General features: G+C 46.0%; 2 protein-coding genes across 4 annotated transcripts in view; both read left to right on the forward strand.

The window, feature by feature from the left end:
• LOC149466294 (uncharacterized) overlaps nucleotides 1-22,160 on the forward strand; it is a 54,798-nt gene that overhangs the window by 25,223 nt on the left and 7,415 nt on the right. The window contains exons 9-10 of one of the 2 annotated variants that reach the window (XM_089672894.1): nucleotides 1,488-2,715; nucleotides 6,214-6,224. In XM_089672894.1, coding sequence (XP_089529020.1) covers nucleotides 1,488-2,715; nucleotides 6,214-6,224 — 1,239 coding nt within the window. Of the gene's footprint in view, nucleotides 1-1,487; nucleotides 3,774-6,213; nucleotides 6,225-22,160 lie in introns of those variants that run through there. The other variant, XM_089672893.1, reaches the window with a different exon arrangement.
• LOC149466295 (uncharacterized) lies at nucleotides 7,950-21,961 on the forward strand. 2 transcript variants are annotated; one of them, XM_089672987.1, is made up of 8 exons: nucleotides 7,950-8,122; nucleotides 10,076-10,176; nucleotides 10,286-10,485; nucleotides 10,580-10,688; nucleotides 10,956-11,060; nucleotides 13,713-13,810; nucleotides 19,293-19,395; nucleotides 21,356-21,961. In XM_089672987.1, exons 2-8 carry the CDS (start codon nucleotides 10,161-10,163, stop codon nucleotides 21,439-21,441), a joined length of 717 nt encoding a protein of 238 aa, XP_089529113.1. In that variant the 5' UTR covers nucleotides 7,950-8,122; nucleotides 10,076-10,160; the 3' UTR covers nucleotides 21,442-21,961. The 2 variants fall into 2 exon arrangements, with proteins under 2 accessions (XP_089529113.1, XP_089529114.1); XM_089672988.1 differs by lacking the exon at nucleotides 21,356-21,961 and adding an exon at nucleotides 19,483-20,438 and having other exon boundaries at nucleotides 7,951-8,122.

Raw genomic sequence — 22,160 nt, forward strand, 5'->3', positions numbered from 1 at the left:
GATAAGCAGGAAAAGGAAGAAACAGGGAAGGCAAAACATAAGCGGGTTAAAGTGGTTGTAAACTCTTACGTATGCCCAGCAAAGTGAATACACTCAGATGATACCCAGGGATGAAACAAATCCTCCTTGTACCTGTTTATCCCGCTTAGTAGTACCCCCAGTTCTGCTGATCCCCCACTCAGTAATACCCCCAGCTCTGCTGATCCTCTTGCTCAGTAGCACCCCCAGCTCTGCTGATCCTCCTGCTCAGTAGCACCCCCAGCTCTGCTGATCCCCCGCTCAGTAGTACCCCACTCAGTAGTAACCCCCAGTTCTGTTTATCTTCCCGCTCAGTAGTACCCCCAGCTCTGCCGATCCTCCTGCTCAGTAGCACCCCCAGCTCTGCTGATCCTCCTGCTCAGTAGAACCCCCAGCTCTGCTGATCCTCCTGCTCAGTAGCACCCCCAGCTCTGCTGATCCTCCTGCTCAGTAGCACCCCCAGCTCTGCTGATCCCCCGCTCAGTAGCATCCCCAGCTCTGCTGATCCCCCACTCAGTAGTACCCCCACTCAGTAGTAACCCCCAGTTCTGTTTATCTTCCCGCTCAGTAGTACCCCCCACTCTGCTGATCCCCTGCACAGTAGCACCCCCACCTCTCCTGATCCCCTGCTCAGTACTAACCCCCAGCTCTGCTGATCCCCCGCTCAGTAGTACCCCCAGCTCTACTGATCCTCCTGCTCAGTAGTACCACCAGCTCTGCTGATCTTCCTGCTCAGTAGCACCCCCAGCTCTGCTGATCCCCCCCCTCAGTAGTACCCCAAGCTCTGCTGATCCTTCTATTCAGTAGCACCCCCAGCTCTGCTGATCCCCCGCTCAGTAGTAACTCCCAGCTCTGCTGATCCCCCGCTCAGTAGTACCCCAGCTCTGCTGATCCCCCGCTCAGTAGTACCCCCCGCTCTGATGATCCTACTGCTCAGTAGTAACCCCCAGTTCTGTTGATCTTCCTGCTCAGTAGTACCCCCAGCTCTGCTAATCCCCCATTCAGTAGTATCCACCCATGTAGATGATACACAGAGATTAAACAAATCCTCTGGTACCTGTTTATCTGCGGCTCTCTCTTATCTACATCTGTTCAAAATGCAGCATTTATAAAGCTTATCTGAGCTTTCAGAAAGCAGGGGTTGGGAATCTAGCATTACACTCTGCAGAACTCAGCGAGAACTGATTGGAGGGAAGGGACACACACCCCTTCACACAGCACACAGGAATAGAGCTGAGACTGTCAATCACAGGCTGTGTGCTGGAGGTCCCTCCCTGTCACCTTTTTTCTCTTGGTGTCAGGAAAACTTGTCAGAAGTGACTCATGCTGATAGCAGAGGGATGAGGCAGCAGACAGAAATGACACTTAGTGCTCTGGATTGAGACAAGAACACACTATAGAGGGATGTGCTTTGTTCATATTTCATGTCTGAGGTTTACAACCACTTTAAAAATTTTTTTTTAATCCAGAGGGAAGACACAGCAGTACTAACCAAGAGAATCCTACCGTGATCCCTCCAAATGGTAAATTAGAAGACAATAATGAAACAACATCTTATTCATCAAAAGAAGGCACCATGACTTCAGCTGTCCCTCTTGTACTTCCCAGTGGAAGGTTATCGCTTCTTCATGCAAGGAGTCCCGCACCTCATAGAACCCATCACATAGGCCGCAGACAGGGTAAGACCTTCCCATGTTCCGAGTGCGGCGAATGTTTCACACGGAGGGTGGACCTCACCTCACACCGAAAGACTCACAAAAGGCAGAAGATCTATCCGTGTACAGAGTGCGGGAAATGTTATTTCGAAAAACAGCAATTTACTAGACACCAGAGAACTCACACTGGAGAGAAGCCGTATCCCTGTTTGGAGTGCGGGAAACGTTTCACTGAAAGATGTATTCTTGCTAAGCATCAAAGAATTCACTCCGGCGAGAGGCCTTTTTCGTGCTCAGAATGCGAGAGAAGCTTTTTCCATAGAAGAAATCTGATTGTACACATGAAGACCCACACTGGGGAAAAGCCGTTTCCGTGTTTAGAGTGCGGGAAGTGTTTTGCCCAGAAAACAACTCTGATCAACCACGAAAAAGTTCACACAGGAGAGAAGCCGTATTCATGTGCCGAATGTGGGAAAAGCTTTTCGCACAAATTATCCCTCGTCGCCCATAAAAAAGTGCACACGGGGGAGAAACCGTTTTCGTGTGAAGTCTGCGGGAGGTGTTTTTCGCACAAGTCCTCTTTTCTTATCCATGGTAAAATCCACACAGGGGAGAAGCCCTATTCGTGTACTGAGTGTGGGAAGTGTTTTTCCTGTAAATCTTCTCTGAATGCCCATATAAAAATCCACACCGGGGAGAAACCGCATTCCTGTTCGGAGTGTGGGAAATGTTTTTCTCAGAAAGCTCAGCTTAACATGCACGAGAGGACTCACACCGGGGTGAAGCCATATTCGTGTTTGGGGTGTGGGAAGTGCTTCGCCGTGAGATCGAATCTTGTGGCCCATGAAAAAATTCACAGAGGGGAGAAGCCTTATTCATGTCTGGAGTGCGGGAAGTGCTTTTCCGAAAAGTCATACCTTGCTACCCATGAAAAAGTCCACACTGGGGAGAAACCATACTCCTGCTCCGAGTGCGGGAAAGGATTCACAAAAAAATCCTTCTTTGTGTCACATCTCAATTCCCACAAGGGACAAGATCTTGTGTCGGGAGGAGGAAGCTGAGTTCTGATTGGTGCATTTCGGGGTCTGGTATGGATGCCGAAAAATTGGACAAATACACCCAAATGGTCTAGAAACATATTAAAGGTCAACTCCAGCGCAGCTGTCTTCTGACCCTTCAATTTCCCCACTAATGCCGGCCATACATGGGTCGAATTCCGAACAAATTTTTAGAAAATCGGAAATTTCATGCATTTTGTAAACCGACGGCGCCACCATTGATTTTCAAAATTCGACCAACCAAGCCTTTAATTTCACCTCGTGTTGCTACACAAAATAATTTTCTTTCCAGGTCACAGCTTTATATTTCTCGCACGATTCTCCCATCGTGGATTCAAAATTTGTTAGTTTTTCAGAAAATTTCCAACATGCCCGATTACTCAAATTCGATGGTCACACAAAAGTCGTCTATTTCTGTGACCCACTAATGTGCGAAATTTGAACAAACATTCTTAGAAAATTTTTTCTGAAATCGACCCGTGTATGGCCCGCGTAAGGGGGCCTTAGACACCATAAAAATGTAAAAATATTTTAAGCCCTCCGAGTCTTGCCATCCCACCTGAAGGCTGGGCCCCTTGTGACCTCGTACTGTTGACTATCCTCCTGCCATCTCCACATTCCTATTAGCCAGTAAGCCCATCATAGTAAGGAGCGGCTAATTGGGTGGACAAGCTCTATCTCTACCAGGAACTGTCGGAGCATTTGGGGAAACCACCAAGAGCATACCACGCCGACGAGTCTCCTGACCTTCCCGCCAACCACGGGGGGCTGACGCAGTGGGGGCCATTCATTTCTCCAGGGTACACTGGGCTCGGCAAAGAAAGCTGTACATCCGTCACGTTCACTTGGATAGATGCACCAAGCCAAAGCACATGGCGCCTTCTGCTTCTATGCATTTCACCCCAACAGGGCAGAGCCATGGCATGTGGGAGGAGGAAGCGCTACGTGATTTGGCCAGATTCTGTCCATGTATCCCAGTGCAAACAAGGGCTCGTTTGAAGCCGCTTTAATTTTAACACACATTAAAGCTCCTGCCACTTCACTGGGTATTTTTCATTGTGTTTTTGATACTTCTGTGATGCTTTTTGAAGCTTTAATGAAACAAATGCCCTGTTTGTGTTGATTTTCTGTTTATTTTAAAGGGGCCTATTTGAACCCTGGCTCAGAAGTACCCTGTTCAGCAGATCCTCTGCTCAGTAGTAACCCCCAGCTCTACTGCTCACCCGCTCAGTAGTACCACCATCTCTGCTGCTCCCCTGCTCAGTAATACCCTCAGCTCTGCTGCTCATCTGCTCTGTAGTACCTCCAGCTCTCCTGCTGTCCTACTCAGTATTACCCCAGCTCTGCTGATCCCCCACTCAGTAGTACCTCCACCTCCCTGCTCAGTAGTAACCCCCAGTTCTGTTGATCTTCCTGCTCAGTAGTACCTCCAGCTCTCCTGCTCTGCTACTCAGTAGTACCCCAGCTTTGCTGATCCCCCACTCAGTAGTACCCCCACCTCCACCTCCCTGCTCAGAAGTAACCCCCAGCTCTACTGCTCCCCTGCTCAGTAGTACCCCCAGCTCTGCTGCTGCCCTCGCTCAGTAGTAACCTTCAGCTCATCTGATCCCCCAACCAGCAGTGCCCCCAGCTCTGCTCATCCCACATGTAGTAGTACCCCCAGCGATGCTGATCCCCTGCTCAGTAGTACCCCCAGCTCTGCCGATCTCTCACTAGGTAGTAACCTACAGCTCTGCTGATCTCTTGCTCGGTAGTACCCCCAGCTCTGCTGATTTCTCACTCGGTAGTAACCTACAGCTCTGCTGATCCCCCACTCAGTAGTAACCCCCAGCTCTGCTGAAATCTCATTTGGTAGTAACCTACAGCCCTGCTGATCCCCCTGCTCAGTAGTACCCCCAGCTCTGCTGCTGCCCCTTGCTCAGTAGTAACCTCCAGCTCATCTGATCCCCCACTCAGTAGTGTTCCCAGCTCTGCTCATCCCACATGTAGTAGTACCCCCAGTTTTGCTGATCCCCTGCTCAGTAGTACCCCCAGCTCTGCTGATCCCTTACTCAGTAGTACCGCCAGCTCTGCTGATCCCCCGCTCAGTAGTACCCCATGCTCTGCTGATCCCTCACTCAGTAGTACCCCCAGGTCTGCTGATTCCTCCCTTGGTGGTAACCTACAGCTCTGTTGATCCCCCACTCAGTAGTAACGCCAGCTCTGCTGATCCTTCGCTCAGTAGTAACCTACAGCTCTGCTGATCCCCCACTCAGTTGTAACCCCCAGCTCTGCTGATCCCTCACTCGGTAGTAACCTACAGCTCTGCAGATCCCCCACTCAGTAGTAACCTACAGCTCTGCAGATCCTCTGGTTTGCTGATCCTCTCCAGCCCCCGCTCACCTCCCACTAAAATGCTTCCATGGAGCGCACCACATATGACATTTGCTGGTTCATCCCGCTCTGGTCCCCCAGGTCTGCTGATCCTCAGCTGCTCAGTTCTCTCTCTCCAGTCCCTATTCACCTTCTGCTATAACGTTCCTATGCTATTCACCATGTGTACAGCATCCACAGGGTTCACAGGAACAGGGCTAAGATTGTCAATCTGCTGGAGGTCCCTCCCCTGTCACCATTGTTTTTCTTGGTGTCAGGAAAACTTGTCAGAAGTAACTCATGCTGATAGCAGAGGAAGGAAGTAGCAGACAGAAATGACACTTAGTGCTCTGGACTGAGACAAGTACACACTACAGAGGGATGTGCTTTGTTCATATTTTATGTTTGAGGTTAAGCGGGAGCGGTTGAGGGGCGACAAAATCACAGGTTTTTACAGCCCCGCTAGTTTGAATGAGCCCTTAGGAATACGTATGGGGGGGGGGGTGTTAGTGTCATTGTTAGTATGGATAGGAGGCATGATGGGAAGAATGACAGTTACTCCTAGGAGGTATGATGGGAAAAATGACAGTTACTCCTAGGAGGCATGATGGAAGAATAACAATTACTCCTAGGAGGCATGATGGGAAGAATGACAGTTACTCCTAGGAGGCATGATGGGAAAAATGACAGTTGCTCCTAGGAGGCATGATGGGAAAAATGACAGTTACTCCTAGGAGGCATGATGGGGAAGACTGACAGTTACTCCTACGAGGCATGATGTGAACAATGAGTTCATGAGTTACTCCTAGGAGGCATGATGGGAAGACTGATAGTTACTACTACGAGGCATGATCTGAACATTGATGGTTACTCCTAGGAGGCATGATGGGAAGAATGACAGTAACTCCTAGGAGGCACGATGGGAACAATGACAATTTTATTAGAGGCATGATGGGAAGACTGACAGTTACACCTAGGAGGCACGATGGGAAGAATGACATTTACTCCTAGGAGGCATGATAGGAAGAATGACAGTTACTCCTAGGAGGCATGATGGGAAGATTGAGTCCTTAGGAGTAAGTATGGGGGGGTCAGTGTCATTGTTAGTATGGATGGGGCCTATAGAGGAGCTGCCTGAAGTGTCCACATACAAGGACATACACGGGCCGACAGGTAAAAGTGACTTTACTTAAAATCGTCTGGCAGTGTAGAGGATTAAAAATTAAATTCATTTATTCCCAAAGTAGCACTATAGGCAAAACCTTTTTTTATCGGCATTATTTTACAGACATAAATGCATCTAAACACATATAAGTGCATGAGTGATTGCAATGGCCAGAATAAATTCATATTCTTCATTAGCCCAGCAGAATTTGTGCTGAATGCATAATGTGTGTATACATGCGTTCATACGCCAACGCTAGAGCTTGTCTGCTTCGGCCTGCACCTTCCCAGCCTACTGCCTCCTGGTACGCGTCTGAGGAGGTGGCAGTAGGACCCATCCTACAGCACCGCGCCATCTTGCATACGTGCAGTGGGGAGCTGGCTCTGAAGTCACAGGCGGCTCCCAAATCCAAGATAGCGGCACTGGGGACATGCAGCTGTGAGAAGAAATGGATGTGGGAAGACACCGCTGAACTCCAGGGACTGGTAAGTATCGGCTTCCTAAAAGCCAGTTGCTACAGTATTTGTATTGGCTGACTTTTTTTTTTAAAAAGGGAGTTGTGCCTTTAACCACGACCCGCCAGCCATATAGTAATATGACAGGGCGCAAGATGGTTCTCTTGTTCTGGGAGGACGTCATAGGACATCCTCCCATTCTCACAGCGCATGTGCGGCTCAGGGAGCGCGCGCCGATTGGCGTTGCGCTGTGTCCCTCAGACACAGCGGATCACCAATCACGGAAAGAGCTGAAGATGTCGGCTCGGTCATGTGATCAGCTGTGTCCAATCACAGCTGATCACATGCAAACAGGGAAATGCCGGTTAATCGGCATTTCCCTCCTCACGAGCTGTCACGCTGACAGCTCGAGAGGAGAGCTGGTAATCGGCTTTCCGCGGAGGGGACATGTGCACTGATCATCAGTGCACTGATGATCAGTGTAGCCCCAGCAGTGCCAGCTGTCAGTGTCCATCAGTGCCTTCTGCCAGTGTTCATCAGTGCCACATCAATGCAACATATCAGTGCCCATCTAAACTGCCTTTCAGTGTCACCCATCAGTGCCACCTATCAATGCCCATCAGTGTCACCTATCAGTGCCAGTCATGCCGCCTATCAGTGTGCTTCAGTGCCGCCTATCAGTGCTGCCTATCAGTGCCATGTATCAGTGCTACCTTTCAATGCCCATCAGTGATGCCTGTCAATGCCCATCAGTGCCACCTATCAGTGTCCATCAGTGCAGCCTATCATTACCCATCACTGCAGCCTCATTAGCGCACATCAGTGAAGGAGAAAAATCACTTATTTACAAAATTGTATAACAAAAACTAAGAAAAAACTTAATTTTTTCAAAATTTTCAGTGCTTTTTGGTTTAAGAAAAATTAAAAACCCAAAGGTGATTAAATACCACCAAAATAAAGCTCTATCTGTCACAAAAAAATTACAAAAATTTCATATGGGTAGTGTTGCATGACCGCGCAATTATCATTTGAAGTGTGACAGCGTTGAAAGCTGAAAATTGGCCTGGGCAGGAAGGGGGTATAAGTGCCCTGTAGGCTAGTGGTTAAGATCATTTCTGCTCTGTGGTTGATGCACTTCGGCTGTGTGCGTTCCACGGCTTTCCAGGTGGGGCTTCCTGGTTGCCATAGTGACGCCCAGGCGAGCTCTCGGACAATCCTCAAGAAGGCAGAGGCAGTTTAGTTCAGATCCACCACTAGAGGGCGAACGTTTACAATATAAGTGATAGAAATGTCCTCAGCGCAGGAGGGGCGGCGGCCATTTTGTTGTGGACCAGGCAGATAGGAAGGAAGGAGATTATAACTGGAGATTTCTTCTGGAGGTGGTATGAGGCCAGAGAGTGTGTGCAAAGGGAGGAGGAGGTAATAATAATTATTTATTATTATGAGAGAAGGGGGTCCCAGCACAGTGTGTGGACTGGATGGGGGGGGGGGGGGGGTGTCACCACCACAAATTCTCATCTTCCTGTGATGTGTAGAATATTCCTCCACAAATTCTCATCTTCCTGTGATGTGTAGAATATTAAATGGGGGGTCTGGGGGCCGTATTCATTGGAAAGCCACAATCTGCGTCTTACTAAACGATGTCTGTTGAGGAATAAACTCGCCTGCAACTTCCATAGTGGGTTCATATACATCAGGGGTGGGCAACTGGCACCTTCCAGCTGTTGTGGAACTACATATCCCATGAGGCAATGTAAGACTGACTGTTATTAGCGTAACACCAAGAGGCAAAGGCATGATGGAATGGTTGCCAGTTATTCCTAAGAAGCATAATGGGAAGAATGACAGTTACTTCTAGGAGGCATGATAGGAAGAATGATAGTTACCCCCAGGAGACATGATGGGAAGGTTGCCAGTTATTCCCAGGAGGCATGATGGGAAAACTGACAGTCCTAGGAGGCATGATGGAATTGGTGACAGTTACTCCCAGGAGGCATGATGGGAAGACTGACAGTTACTCCCATGAGGCATGATGGGAAGATTGACAGTTACTCCTAGGAGGCACGATAGAAAGGTTGACAGTTAGTCCTAGGAGGCACGATGGGAAGGTTGACAGTTATTCCTAGGAGGCATGATGGGAAGAATGGCAGTTATTCCTAGGAGGCATGATGGGAAGAATGACAGTTACTCCTAGGAGGCATGATGGGAAAACTGAAAGTTACTTCTAGGAGGCATGATAGGAAGTCTCACAGTTACTCCCAGGAGGCATGATGGGAAGATTGACAGCTACTCCTAGGAGGCACGATAGAAAGGTTGACAGTTATTCCTAGGAGGCACGATGGGAAGGTTGACAGCTATTCCTAGGAGGCATGATGGGAAGAATGACAGTTACTCCCAGGAGGCATGATGGGAAAACTGACAGTTACTCCTTGGAGGCATGGTGGGAAGATTGACAGTTACTCCTAGAAGGCATGATGGAAAGGTTGACAGTTACCCCTAGGAGGCATGATGAGAAGATTGACAGTTACTGCTAGGAGGCATGATGGAAAGGTTGACAGTTACCCCTAGGAGGCATGATGGGAAGAGAGCTCTGTGTCGGTAAACAACACAGGGCTCTCTACAGATAGCAGCGATGTGCCATTTTTTTATCCTGCAAAGCAGGGAGTAAAAACCGGCACATTACTTAGGACAGCAGCACATACTTCACATACTTAGGCACACAGATAGCCATTTGATTGCCCATAAATGTTAACCCCTTCTGAGCCAGTGTCATTAGCATATTGACATTATATAGCATTATCACTGATCACCATTTAGTGTCACTGGAGAGGTCAGTGTCAGTTCCCCCCAGTGTCAGTTAGTGTCAGTTTACCTTCCACACAGTCCCACTATAAGTTGCTGATCACCATAATTACTAGTAAAAACAAAACAAATTCCAGTATATATTCCATAGTTTGTAGGCGCAATACTTTCACACAAACAAGACATGTATCAGAATACATTTTGGCTTACATTTATGAAGAAATTACATTTTTTCACATTTTTTAACCAAGTAGAAAATATTGTTTTTTTAATTTTCGGTCTTTTTTTCATTTATATAATTAAAAAAAAAAAGTGATAAAATACTACGAAAATTAAGCTCTATTTGTTTGAAAAAAATTATATAAATTTCTTTTGGGTACAGCGTTGCATGACCGTGCAATTGCCAGTTAAAGTAGCAAAAAATAGCCTGGTAAAGAAGGGGGTAAAATCTTTTGAAGGTCAAGTGGTTAACACACACTTTTATCTCTCAGAGCTTCCTTACTTTGACGGCTGCAGTGTTTTTTATATTTTCTCTTTATATTTATATGAGCTTCTATTGATTTATTACAGGAAAAGAACTGGTGTTACACCAAGAACGGAACTGGGTGTAGAGAGGAGTGCAAGTATCTAGAAGGATCTGTAGAAGGACGTCGTGATGGAGAACCAGCCAGGTAAGAGGAGACTTTCATTTCTTGTACTGAGAATCCACCTAGATACACACATCCTCTAATAAAAAGACATAGAAACAATGTATTCAGTCAGTGTGTGTGTTTCCTACAGATGGATCCAGTAATGGGAACCCATCAGAGAGATGTCCCCGTCCTCTGTATTCCCGGGACTCCAAACAGGAAGGTCCCACCATCCCTCACCATCATCAGGTAGATGGATTCAGTAATGGGAACCCACCAGAGAGATGTCCCCGTCCTCTGTATTCCCGGGACTCCACACAGGAACATCAAGAGATCCCTCAGGAGGATCAGGTAGATGGAACTGAAGTCTTACCAGAACCTAATATAGAGTGGCTTAGGTGGTCTTAATAATAAATATAATGTACGTCTTGTTTGTATTTCTAAGGAAGAAAATCTGATTAATATTAAAATTGACGTAAAAGATGAAGAAGATCCATATGAGAGTGGTGATGAGTTGAGTATAGAGGTGGAAACCCCTCCAGAGATCAGCAGAGGTGAGGAATAAACAGAGAAGAGTCCCAGATCCTCCTTGTTCAGTCACTACAACCATCTCTTCTTCCCCCCCCTCCTCTGTCAGCAGACAGTAATGGGGGGACAGTATGTGCCCAGTGGGGGGGTCAGGAGCCATCAGCATCTATTAGAATTCGCCTCTCCTCCTCACATCATGTCATTGAGATGTAACCAGTCTCCTCCCACACCCACTCTCTGGGGTCTCTCATACATCCCCGTACAGGGGGCTTCACTCTCCTCTTTATTCATAGACCCCAGAGACACCAGAACCACTCAGAGAGAAGTCAAAACTGAGGAGGAGGAAGAAGGACGTGTGAGGATTAAAGAGGAGGAAGATCTTATGGAGATCAGCACAGGTAATTAAAGTGGTAATACATTTTTTTTTTATTACATAGGGAACACAAAGTTCCCTATGTGATGATTTTTAGGTTTACTGACATAGAACTCTCTTCCAAAAATGCCTCCTAGGAGTAATTGTCATTCTTCCCATCATGCCTCCTAGGAGTAACTGTCAATCTTCCCATCATGCCTCCTATGAGTAACTGTCATTCTTCCTATCATGCCTCCTAGGAGTAACTGTCATTCTTCCCATCATGCCTTATAGGAGTAACTGTCATTCTTCCCATCATGACTCCTAGGAGTAACTGTCAATCTTCCCATCATGCCTCCTAGGAGTAACTGTCATTCTTCCCATTGTGCCTCCTGGGAGTTACTGTTAATCTTCCCATCGTGCCTCCTAGGAGTAACTGTCATTCTTCCCATCGTGCCTCCTAGGAGTAACTGTCATTCTTCTCATCGTGCATCCTAGGAGTAACTGTCATTCTTCCCATCATGCCTCCTAGGAGTAACTGTCAATCTTCCCATCATGCCTCCTAGGAGTTACTGTCATTCTTCCCATCATGCCTCCTAGGAGTTACTGTCATTCTTCCCATCATGCCTCCTAGCAGTTACTGTCATTCTTCCCATCATGCCCCATGATTTTCAGGTGACAGGTTCTCTTTAACGAGACATGGAGGATCTAAAAGACCCCCAATATCTCCTTTGGGCTCCCCTGGATGTATTGTAATGCAGATCGCCAGGGAAAGTGACGCGGTGACCCAGAGGTGATGTCATACACGTTACTTTCTGGGTGACAGTAAGAAGGTTAGTAGAGCAAACGTGTATCCACTCTCCTTTTTCCCCTCCACCCGCTGGCACCCTCCATATCGGCCCCGGGTCAGCAGATGGGCAAGCAGAGCCTGAAATACATGGCGGGAGTGCATGCGTGGGGGGGGCGGCACTGTTACTGGGGGCTGTGGAAGCAATCGGGTGGCAGCACAGCCACCTGACTTCTTCCATACGGACATGGCAGTGAAAAGGTTAAAGGTTCGGCATTTAAAAAAAAACCATACACATCATACTTACCTGGTCTGTGTAATTGTTTTGCACAGAGCAACCCCGATTCTCTTCTTTTCAGGTCCCCCGCCAGCTCTCCTGGCTCCTCCCACTTGGCTAGTGCCTCCAATAGCAAGCCGCTTGCTATAAGGGCACTGGTGTGTGCTCGCTCCCGAGCCCGGCTCTGTGTCTATAAGACACATAGAGCTGCAGCTCTGCCCCTGCTTTTTGAATCTGTGCAGGAAAGCTGTTTTGTTTTTGTGATGACAGCAATTCTGCCGCAACCCCAAAACGCCCGGGTGTGAATGGAGCTGTCCTGGTTTACACATACGCGATTACGGTTGCATTTTGAAACTCACTGATTGGCATGACAGGCTAGATATTATGTGTACTTTTGAGGTGGTTCACACAGATGCACTCCACACGCATTGTGTTTTGAGTGCCATTACAAAAAGGGTCCTGTGTGAGTTTGTAGCGGTGCGTTCCAGATTCGCCAGTGACAGAGTAGAGTGGCACGTGGAGATAAGTGTTCACATAGGATTGCTATTGAGAGGAGTTTTTGCAGTGACGTCAATGGGTGCAATTTTTGCATTGATGTCAATGGGAGGTGATTTTGCATGGAAGTCAATGGGAGGCATTTTGGCATTGAAGTCAAAGGGAGGCGATTTTGCCTTAAGGTCAATGGGAGGCATTTTGGCATTGAAGTCAAAGGGAGGCATTTTGCATTGAAGTCAATGGGACACGATTTTTCTTTGAAGTTAATGGGACGCGATATTGCTTTGAAGTTAATGGGACGCGATATTGTATTGAAGTCAATGGGATGAGATTTTGCATTGAAGTCAATGGGACACGATTTTGCATTGAAGCCATGTATAAATACATCTGTGGTTCATATAGTGAACTCTGTGTAGAGCTATTCACCCTGAGGTCATCACAGAGATCAAGGGGGCACTCTTTACATCTGGAGGAAAAGAAATTTAATCTCTAAAAACAGAAAGGTTTCTTCACAGTAAGAGCTGTGAAAATGTGGAATAGACTCCCTCAAGAGTTGTTTTTGGCCAGGTCAGTGGATTGCTCAAAAAAAAGGCCTGTATTCTTTCTTGGATACACAGAATATAACTGGATACTAACATTTATAGGTAAAGTTGATCCAGGGAATATCCGATTGCCTCTTGGGGGATCAGGAAGGAATTTTTTTCCCCTGCAGGAACAAATTGGATCATGCTTTACTGGGTTGTTTTGCCTTCCTCTGGATCAACTGTGGGTGTAGGATTATAATTTTTTTTTTTTTTTTTTAGTAGTTGAACTGGATGGACTTTTGTCTTTTTTCAGCCAAACTAAGTTTGTAACTATACTTACGGCCAAAGTCAATAGAACACAATTTTGCACTGAAGTCAATAGAACACAATTTTGCATTGAAGTCAGTGGGAGGCGGTTTTGCCTTAAGGTGAATGGGAGGCGTTTTTGCATTGAAGTCAATGGGAGGCGATTTTGCATTGAAGTCAACAGGTGGCATTTTTGCATTAAAGTCAATGGGAGGTGATGAATGTAGAAGTGACCTTGGTGATCACCATACACATCCTGTGTGATTATAACATAACATCCTTTTCTGACTATATGTGAATTTCTTAAAGGTGCAGCAAATAACCAAAACCCTCCACAGAGATGTCCTAGTCCTCATGACTCCTGGAATTCCAAGGAGGAACATGACGAGATCCTTCAGGATGATCAGGTAGATGGAACATAAGGCTTTAGGGCAGTAAAGGGCAACGTTCAAAACAAGCACCAAGCTGATAGTATACTTGTCTTAGTTGCACACGCAGGTTTTCTCTTCTTGATACATTATTCTCTGCGAATCTTCAGACTGGGGTGGATTAATAAAACGTTTACATACCTCTTCAGTCAGCCAAACTGCACCATCTAGTGGTCTTAATGTAGTACTTTCCTGAGCCACTCTATATGTGTCCAATAGAGGAAATAGAAGGAGAACATTCAGTTTTGCCCCATTTGCACAGTGATTATAAAGGTGGTGCCCAGGCATTACCCAAGTTTACTCACAAACTACCCTCAGCCACTGATCTGTGGCTAACTGAGAGGGCACTGCCTCCCTTCTACTGGATCCCCAGCCAGCTGCTGATCCTCTAACCTCCCGCAGTGTCTTCCAGCTCCCTTAGTGCCCCCTAACCTCCCATAGTGGCTCACAGTGCCCTTCAAACTTCCACATTCCCCTCCCCTGGACCCACTGACGGTCCTCAGACCTCAGCCCCCACAATGCCCCCTAACCTCCCATAGTGGCCCACAATGCCCCTCAACCTTCCACAGTCCCCTTCCCTGGACCCACTGATGGCCCTCAGACCTCAGCCCCCACAATGCCCCCTAACCTCCCATAGTGGCCCACAATGCCCCTCAACTTTCCACAGTCCCCTCCCCTGGACCCACTGACGGCCCTCAGACCTCAGCCCCCACAATGCCCCTAACCTTCCATAGTGGCCCACAATGCCCCTCAACCTTCCACCATCCCCTCTTCTGGACCCACTGGCCCTCAGACCTCAACCCCCACAATGGCCCTCAGACCTCAGCCCCCACAATGCCCCCCAACCTCCAGCCCAGTGCAGAGCTTCCAGCCCCCCTCTCCCATAGTGTCCCCCACCTCCAAAAATGCACCCCAGACCCTGCAGTGCCACCCAGTCTTCCATAATGACCCTGCTAATCTCTCTGCCTGCTGTAAAGACCCACTGTTCCCTCCAGAGTCCCCATCCCGCATAGTTGCCCCCCTAACCTCTTCCAGAAGCCTCATCCCCTAAGTGTCACCAAGTCTGCTGCAGAGCCCCCTAACGCCTGTAGAACCCCCCCCCCCCCTGCACATCGACACCTTGCCCAATCCAGAGCTTCAAGTATTTTAGTTCATATTTTGCATTCCCATACTTTTATTGAGTATAAACTTTTTTTTATCGTTGGGGCAGGAAGGCTTTAGGAGATTTGAATGGGCCCCAATCTTCATAAGGACCAGGCTTTTTCTGACACTTCGTAAAAATCTGTATTTTTTGCTAGAAAATCACCCACAACCCCCAAACATTTTATATATATATATACTGTATCTCACCCAGAAGTGAGTCCTCCCCGCACATTTTTGTAAATATTTGATTCTATCTTTTCATGTGACAACACTAAAGAAATGACACTTTGCTACAATGTGACGTAGTGATTGTACAGCTTGTATAACATGTAAATTTGCTGTCCCCTCAAAATGACTCAACACACCGCCATTAATGTCTAAACCGCTGGCAACAAAAGTAAGTACACCCCTAAGTGACAAGGTTGGCCCAATTAGCCATTTTCCCTCTCCAGTGTCATGTGACTCATTAGTGGTACCAGATCTCAGGTGTGAATGGGGAGCGGGTGTGTTAAATTTGGTGTTATCCCTCTCACTCTCTCATACTGGTCACTGGAAGTTCAACATGGTACCTCATGGCAAAGAACTCTCTGAGGATCTGAAAAAAAGATTTGGTGCTCTACATAAAGATGGCCTAGGCTATAAGAAGATTGCCAAGACCCTGAAACTGAGCTGCAGCACGGTGGCCAAGACCATATAGCGGTTTAACAGGACAGGTTCCATTCAGAACAGGCCTCGCCATAGTCAACCAAAGAAGTTGACTGGACGTGCTCAGTGTCATATCCAGAGGTTGTCTTTGGGAAATAGACGTATGAGTGCTGCCAGCATTGCTGCAGAGGGTGAAGGGGTGGGGGGTCAGGTCAGGTCTGCAGTCAGGGCCTTGGTGTATTGTTCCCGTGAGCCCCTGTACCTGCATCCTGTCTACTTCCTGCATCCTGTCTGCTTCCTGCCTGATCCTGACTCTGCTTGAACTCTGCCTGCACCGACCTCGGCTACTCCTTACCAATCTTTTGCCTACTCCTTGTACCTTGTCTGCCCGTTAGCTACCGACCCGGCCCGCCTGACTACGTTGTTCTCCATATTTATATATATATATATCAGTTAAGGTTTGGGTTTGTTGCACCTTGTTGTAAGTATTTGTGTTAGTTTTGGGTTTGGTTTGTTGCACTGCGTTTATGTTTGTGTTGCCTTTAATAAATTATATTGTTGTACATGCTATACCTGAAGTCTGTGTTTCCCTGTGTCGGTCCACACACCTCTGGTCATACCCGGAGCCCTGACAGGTATGATGACACCAAGATCAACTGATTTGGTTCAGATGGTGTCAAGCGTGTGTGACGACAACCAGGTAAGGAGTACAAAGAAAAGTGTGTCTTGCCTACAGTCAAGCATAGTGGTGGGAGTGTCATGGTCTGGGGCTGTATGAGTGCTGCCGGCAGTTCATTGAGGGAACCATGAATGCCAACATGTACTGTGACATACTGAAGCAGCGCATGATCCTCTCCCTTCAGAGACTGGGCCGCAGGGCAGTATTCCAACATGATAATGACCCCAAACACACCTCCAAGACCACCACTGCCTTGGTAAAGAAACGGAGGGTAAAGGTGATAGACTGGCCAAGCATGTCTCCAGACCTAAACCTTATTGAGCATCTGTGGGGCATCCTCAAATGGAAGGTGGAGGAACGCAAGGTCTCTAACATCCACCAGGTCCATGGTGTCGTCATGGAGGAGTGGAAGACGGAAGGTGGAGGAGTGCAAGGTCTTTAACATCCACCACCTCCATGATGTCGTCATGGAGGAGTGGAAGACGGAAGGTGGAGGAGTGCAAGGTCTTTAACATCCACCAGCTCCATGATGTCGTCCATGATGAGTGGAAGAGGACTCCAGTGGCAACCTGTGAAGCTCTGGTGAACTCCATGACCAAGAGGGCGAAGGCAGTGCTGGAAAATAACGGCGGCCACACAAAATATTGACACTTTGGGCCCAATTTGGACCTTGTCACTTAGGGGTGGACTCACTTTTGTGGACAGCGGTTTAGACATTAATGGCTGTGTGTTGAGTTATTTTGAGGGGACAGCAAATTTACACGTTATACAAGCTGTACACTGACTACATCACATTGTAGCAAAGTGTAATTTCTTCAGTGTTGTCACATGAAAAGAGAGAATCAAACATTTACAAAAATGTGAGGGGTGGACTCACTTCTGGGAGATACTATATATATATATATATATATATATATATATATATATATATTTAGCAGAGACCATAGAGAATAAAATTATTATTGTGGCACTATTTGTCTCATGGGGAGAATTGCTCAGCAGTTTTTCAAATGCAATTTTTTTGGGGGGGGGGGGGGGGGGGAATACACTTTAATAAATTTTAGTGCAAAAAAAAAACACAACATATAACCCAATTTTTTTTTACAACATAAAAGATGATGTTACGTCGAGTAAATAGATACCAAACATGTCACGGTTTAAAATTGCGCACTCTCATGTTATGGTGACAAACTACGATTCTAAAAAACTCCATAGGTGACGCTTTAAAATTTTTTTTACAGGTTACCAGGTTAGAGTTACAGAGGAGGTCTGGGCCTATAATTATTGTTCTCGCTCTGACATTTTGACATTTGCGGTGATACCTCACGTGTTGTGCGATTCGCTTCTGTACGGAGGGATGAGGGTGCTTTAAAAAAAAAGGAATAAAAAAATTAAAAATTATATATTTTTTTTATTTAAATTTTTTTTTACACTGTCCCTTCATATTCTTTTTTAGCACTTTTATTCCCCTCCCGTTGCTTCTAAAAGCAATCCAGCAGCTGATCGCTTTTAGAGAAGAGAGAGTCATCTGCTGAAAAAAAGAAATATTTGGGTTATGGCTGATAGCTTCTAGACTGCTGACGGCTCTGGAGCTAGGGTGGTCACCTCATCCCTTTAACACTGAACACATATAAATGACACAGGTTCTGGGGCTGATTTATTGCAGATAAGGCACCAAGTGAGATTAATTACCACCTTCATCAGCCACAGATCCTGTGTCCTTCATATGTGTTCGGGTCTTAAGGGATGAGGTGGCCACCCTATCCAGTGTGTGTCCCACTGTTGTTTTTTTTTTTTATATGGTTCCTGTAGTTCAATGGTCTTCAAACTGCATCCCTTTGCCTGCCTTTATCTGGCCCTTGGGGCACTTCTCCTCCCACTGATGCAAGGCATTATTCTTCCCACTGACACCAACAATGAAGCATAATTTCTGTTACTGACATAAAAAATGGGGGACTATTTATCCCACTGATACCAATGATGAGGCACTATTCCTCCCACTGACACCAACGATGGGGCACTATTCCTGCCACTGACACCAATGATGGGGCACTATTCATCCCACAGACACCAATGATGGGGCATTATTTCTCCCACTGATACCAATGATGGGGCACTATTCCTCCCACTGACATCAACGATGGGGTGCTATTCCTCCCACAGACACCAGTGATGGGGCACTATTCCTCCCACTGACACCAATGATGGGGCACTATTCCTCCCACTGACACCAACAATGGGGCACTATTCCTCCCACTGACACCAACAATGGGGCACTATTCCTCCCACTAATACCAACGATGGGGCACTATTCCTCCCACTGATACCAATGATGGGGCAATATTCCTCCCACTGACACCAATGATGGGGCACTATTACTCCCACTGATACCAATGAGGGGGCACTATTCCTTTCACTGATATCAACAATGGAGCACTATTCCTCCCACTGATATCAAAGATGGGGCACTATTCCTCCCACTGATACAAATGATGGAGCACTATTCCTCACACTGACACCAATGATGGGGCAATATTCCTTCCACTGACACCAATGATGGGGCACTATTCCTCCCAGTGATACCAATGATGGGGCACTATTCCTCCCACTGACACCAAAGATGGGGCACTATTCTTCCCCCTAGTTCCAAAGATGCACTGTTTATTCCCACTTACGCCAGGACAATTTCTGCTCCCAATGGCCACAATCTGCCCCCCCAAAATCTGAAGGGCCTTGAACTGGCCCTGTGCTTAGAAACCCTGCTGTAGTAAGATGTCAAGGCAACCATATTGTTTTCTTGGAAAGAAATCAATGTATATACAGTATGTGGGACAGGGAGGCGGAGTTATGTAGTATCTCAAGTATACATATACTGTATCCGATTTTGGATACGGCCATTGTACGACCATTAGTTGGGCACTGAACATATGGATCTGCGACTCTGTTCCAGCATGCAAGGTGAAGCAAATTATTGTATCGCTTTGTGTTATTCAGGATGAAAGTTTCATCAAAGTCGAAGTGAAGGAGGAAGCAGAAGAGATGGTCGATGAGCTGTTTAAGGAGGAGGAGGACGAATTCCCTCCAGAGATCCGCACAGGTGAGGAATAAACACTAAATCCAGAGAAGAGTCCTAGATCCTCCTTGTTCAGTCGCTACAACCATTTCTTTTCTATCCTGTTCTGAGACGGTGTGGCCTACTATACATTCACCTCACCGGCCACTTTATTAGGTCCACCTGTTCAATTGCTTGGAAACACAAATTGCTAATCAGCTAATCACACGGCAGCAACTCAATGCATTTAGGCATCTAGACGTGGTGAAGACAACTTGCTGAAGTTTAAACCGAGCATCAGAATGGGGAAGAAAGGGGATTTAAGTGCCTTTGAACATAGCATGGTTGTTAGTGTCAGACGAGCTGGTCTGAGTATTTAAAAAACTGCTCATCTACTGGGATTTTCACGCACCACCATCTCTAGGGTTTACAGAGTATGGTCTGAAAAAGAGAAAATATCCAGTGAGCGGCAGCTGTGTGGAGGAAAATGCCTTGGTGATGTCAAAGGAGAATGGGCAGACTGGTTCCAGATGATAGAAAGGCCACAGTAACTCAAATAACCTCTCGTTACAACCAAGATGTGCAGAATACCATCTCTAAGCGCGCAACACATCCAACCTTGAAGCAGATGGGCTACAGCAGCAGAAGACCACACCGCGTGCCAATCCTGTCAGCTAAGAACATGAAACGGAGGCTACAATTTGCACAGGATCACCAACACTGGACAATAGAAGATTGGAAAAACATTGCCTGGTCTGATGAGTCTGGATTTCAGCTGCGACATTCAGATGCTAGGGTCAGAATTTGGCGTAAACGACATGAAAGCATGGATCCATCCTGCCTTGTATCAATGGTTCAGGCTGGTGGTGGTGGTGTCATGGTGTGGTGGATCCATCCTGCCTTGTATCAATGGTTCAGGCTGGTGGTAGTGGTGTCATGGTGTGGTGGATTCATTTGTAGACGCTATAACTTTCATATAAAACAATTCATTTACACGTATTGGGATATTTTTTTTAGCAAAGACATGGAAATTTATGACGAAATTTGATTTATTAAATTTTTTTACTGGATATGTTTTACAACAAAAAGTCAACAATATTGTTTGTTTTTTTCAAAATTGTCGGTTTTTATTTATAGTGGAAAAAATAAAAAATGCACAGATGATCAAATACCACTGAAAGAATGCTCTATTTGTGGGGAAAAAAAGGAAAAGAAAGAAAAAAAAATTGTGGGAAAAAAAAGACATAAATTTCATTTGGGTGCAGCGTTGCATGACCGCACAATTGTCAGTTAAAGTAATGCAGCGCCATATCACAAGAAAATGGCCTGGACAGGAAAGGGGGGGGGGGAATTCTCTGGAGGGCAAGTGGTAGCAAAAAGTCAAAAAGATTGGGGTTTTTTTTTCAAAATTGTTGGTCTTTTTCTATTTATAGCTCAAAAAATAAAAACTGCAGAGGCGATCAAATACCACCAATAGAAAGCTCTACTCGTGGGGGAAAAAAGGACGTAAATTTAATTTGGGTGCAGTGTTTCATGACTGCACAATTGTCAGCGTTGTATCGCAAAAAATGGCCTGGTCAGAAAGAGGGGGGGGGGGGGGGGGGGAATCCTCTGGAGGGCAAGTGGTAGCAAAAAGTCAAGAAGATTGTTTTTTTTTTTTCAAAAGTGTCTGTTTTTTTTATTTGTAGCGCAAAAAATAAAAAACACACAGGCAATCAAATACCACTAAAAAAAGCTCTATTTGTGGGAAAAGAAGGAAAAGAAAAAAAAAATTGGGGGGGAAAAAAGGATGTAAATTTCATATGGGTGCAGCGTTGCATGACCGCGCTAATGTCAGTTAAAGTAATGAGTAATGCAGCGTCATATTGCAAAAAAAATGGCCTGGTCAGGAGGAAGGGGGTTGGGGTGGGGGGGGGGGGTAAATCTTCTGGAGGGCAAGTGGTAGCAAAAAGTAAAAAAATATTGTTTGTTTTTTTCAAAATTGTCGACCTTTTTTTATTTGTAGGTCAAAAAATACAAACTGCACAGGCAAAAGAAAGCTCAATTTGTGGAGAAAAAAAGGACATAAACTTCATTTGGGTGCAGCGTTGAATGACCGCGCAATTGTCAGTTCAAGTAACACAGTGCCTTATCGCAAAAAAATGGCCGGGGGGGGGATCCTCAAGAGGGCAAGTGGTAGCAAAAAGTCAAGAATATTGTTGCTGTTTTCCAAATTGTCGACATTTTTTAATTTATAGTTCAAAAAATAAATACCGCACAGGTGATCAAATACCACCGAAAGCAAGCTCTATTTGTGGGAAAATAAAGAAAAAAGAAAAAACATTTGTGGGAAAAAAAAGGATATAAATTTCATTTGGGTGCAGTGTTGCATGACCGCGCAATTGTCAGTTAAAGTAATGCAGCGCCGTAACTAAAAAAAGGCCTGGTCGGGGGGGAAATCATCTGGAGGGCAAGGGGTTAATAGGAAAAACAGTCAAAATTATTGTTTTGTTTTTTTCAAAATTGTCAGTCTTTTTCTATTTAAAATTAAAAATAAAAACCGCAGAGGCGATCAAATACCACCGAAAGAAAGCTCCATTTGTGGGAAAAAAAGGAAAAGAAAGAAAAAAAATTTGTGGGGAAAAAAAGGACATAAATTTCATTTGTGTGCAGCGTTGTAATTGTCAGTTAAAGCAACGCAGTGCCGTATCACAAGAAAACGTCCTGGTCAGGAGGGGGGGGGGGGGGGGATTCTCTGGAGGGCGAGGGGTTAATAGCAAAAAAGTCAAAAATATTGTTTTTTTTTTTTTCAAAATTTACAGTCTTTTTTT

The sequence above is a fragment of the Staurois parvus genome, unplaced genomic scaffold, assembly GCF_062004578.1.
Source record: "Staurois parvus isolate SC_StPar_1 unplaced genomic scaffold, SC_StPar_1.0 ptg000132l, whole genome shotgun sequence".
In the NCBI taxonomy this organism is placed as follows: Eukaryota; Metazoa; Chordata; class Amphibia; order Anura; family Ranidae; genus Staurois; species Staurois parvus.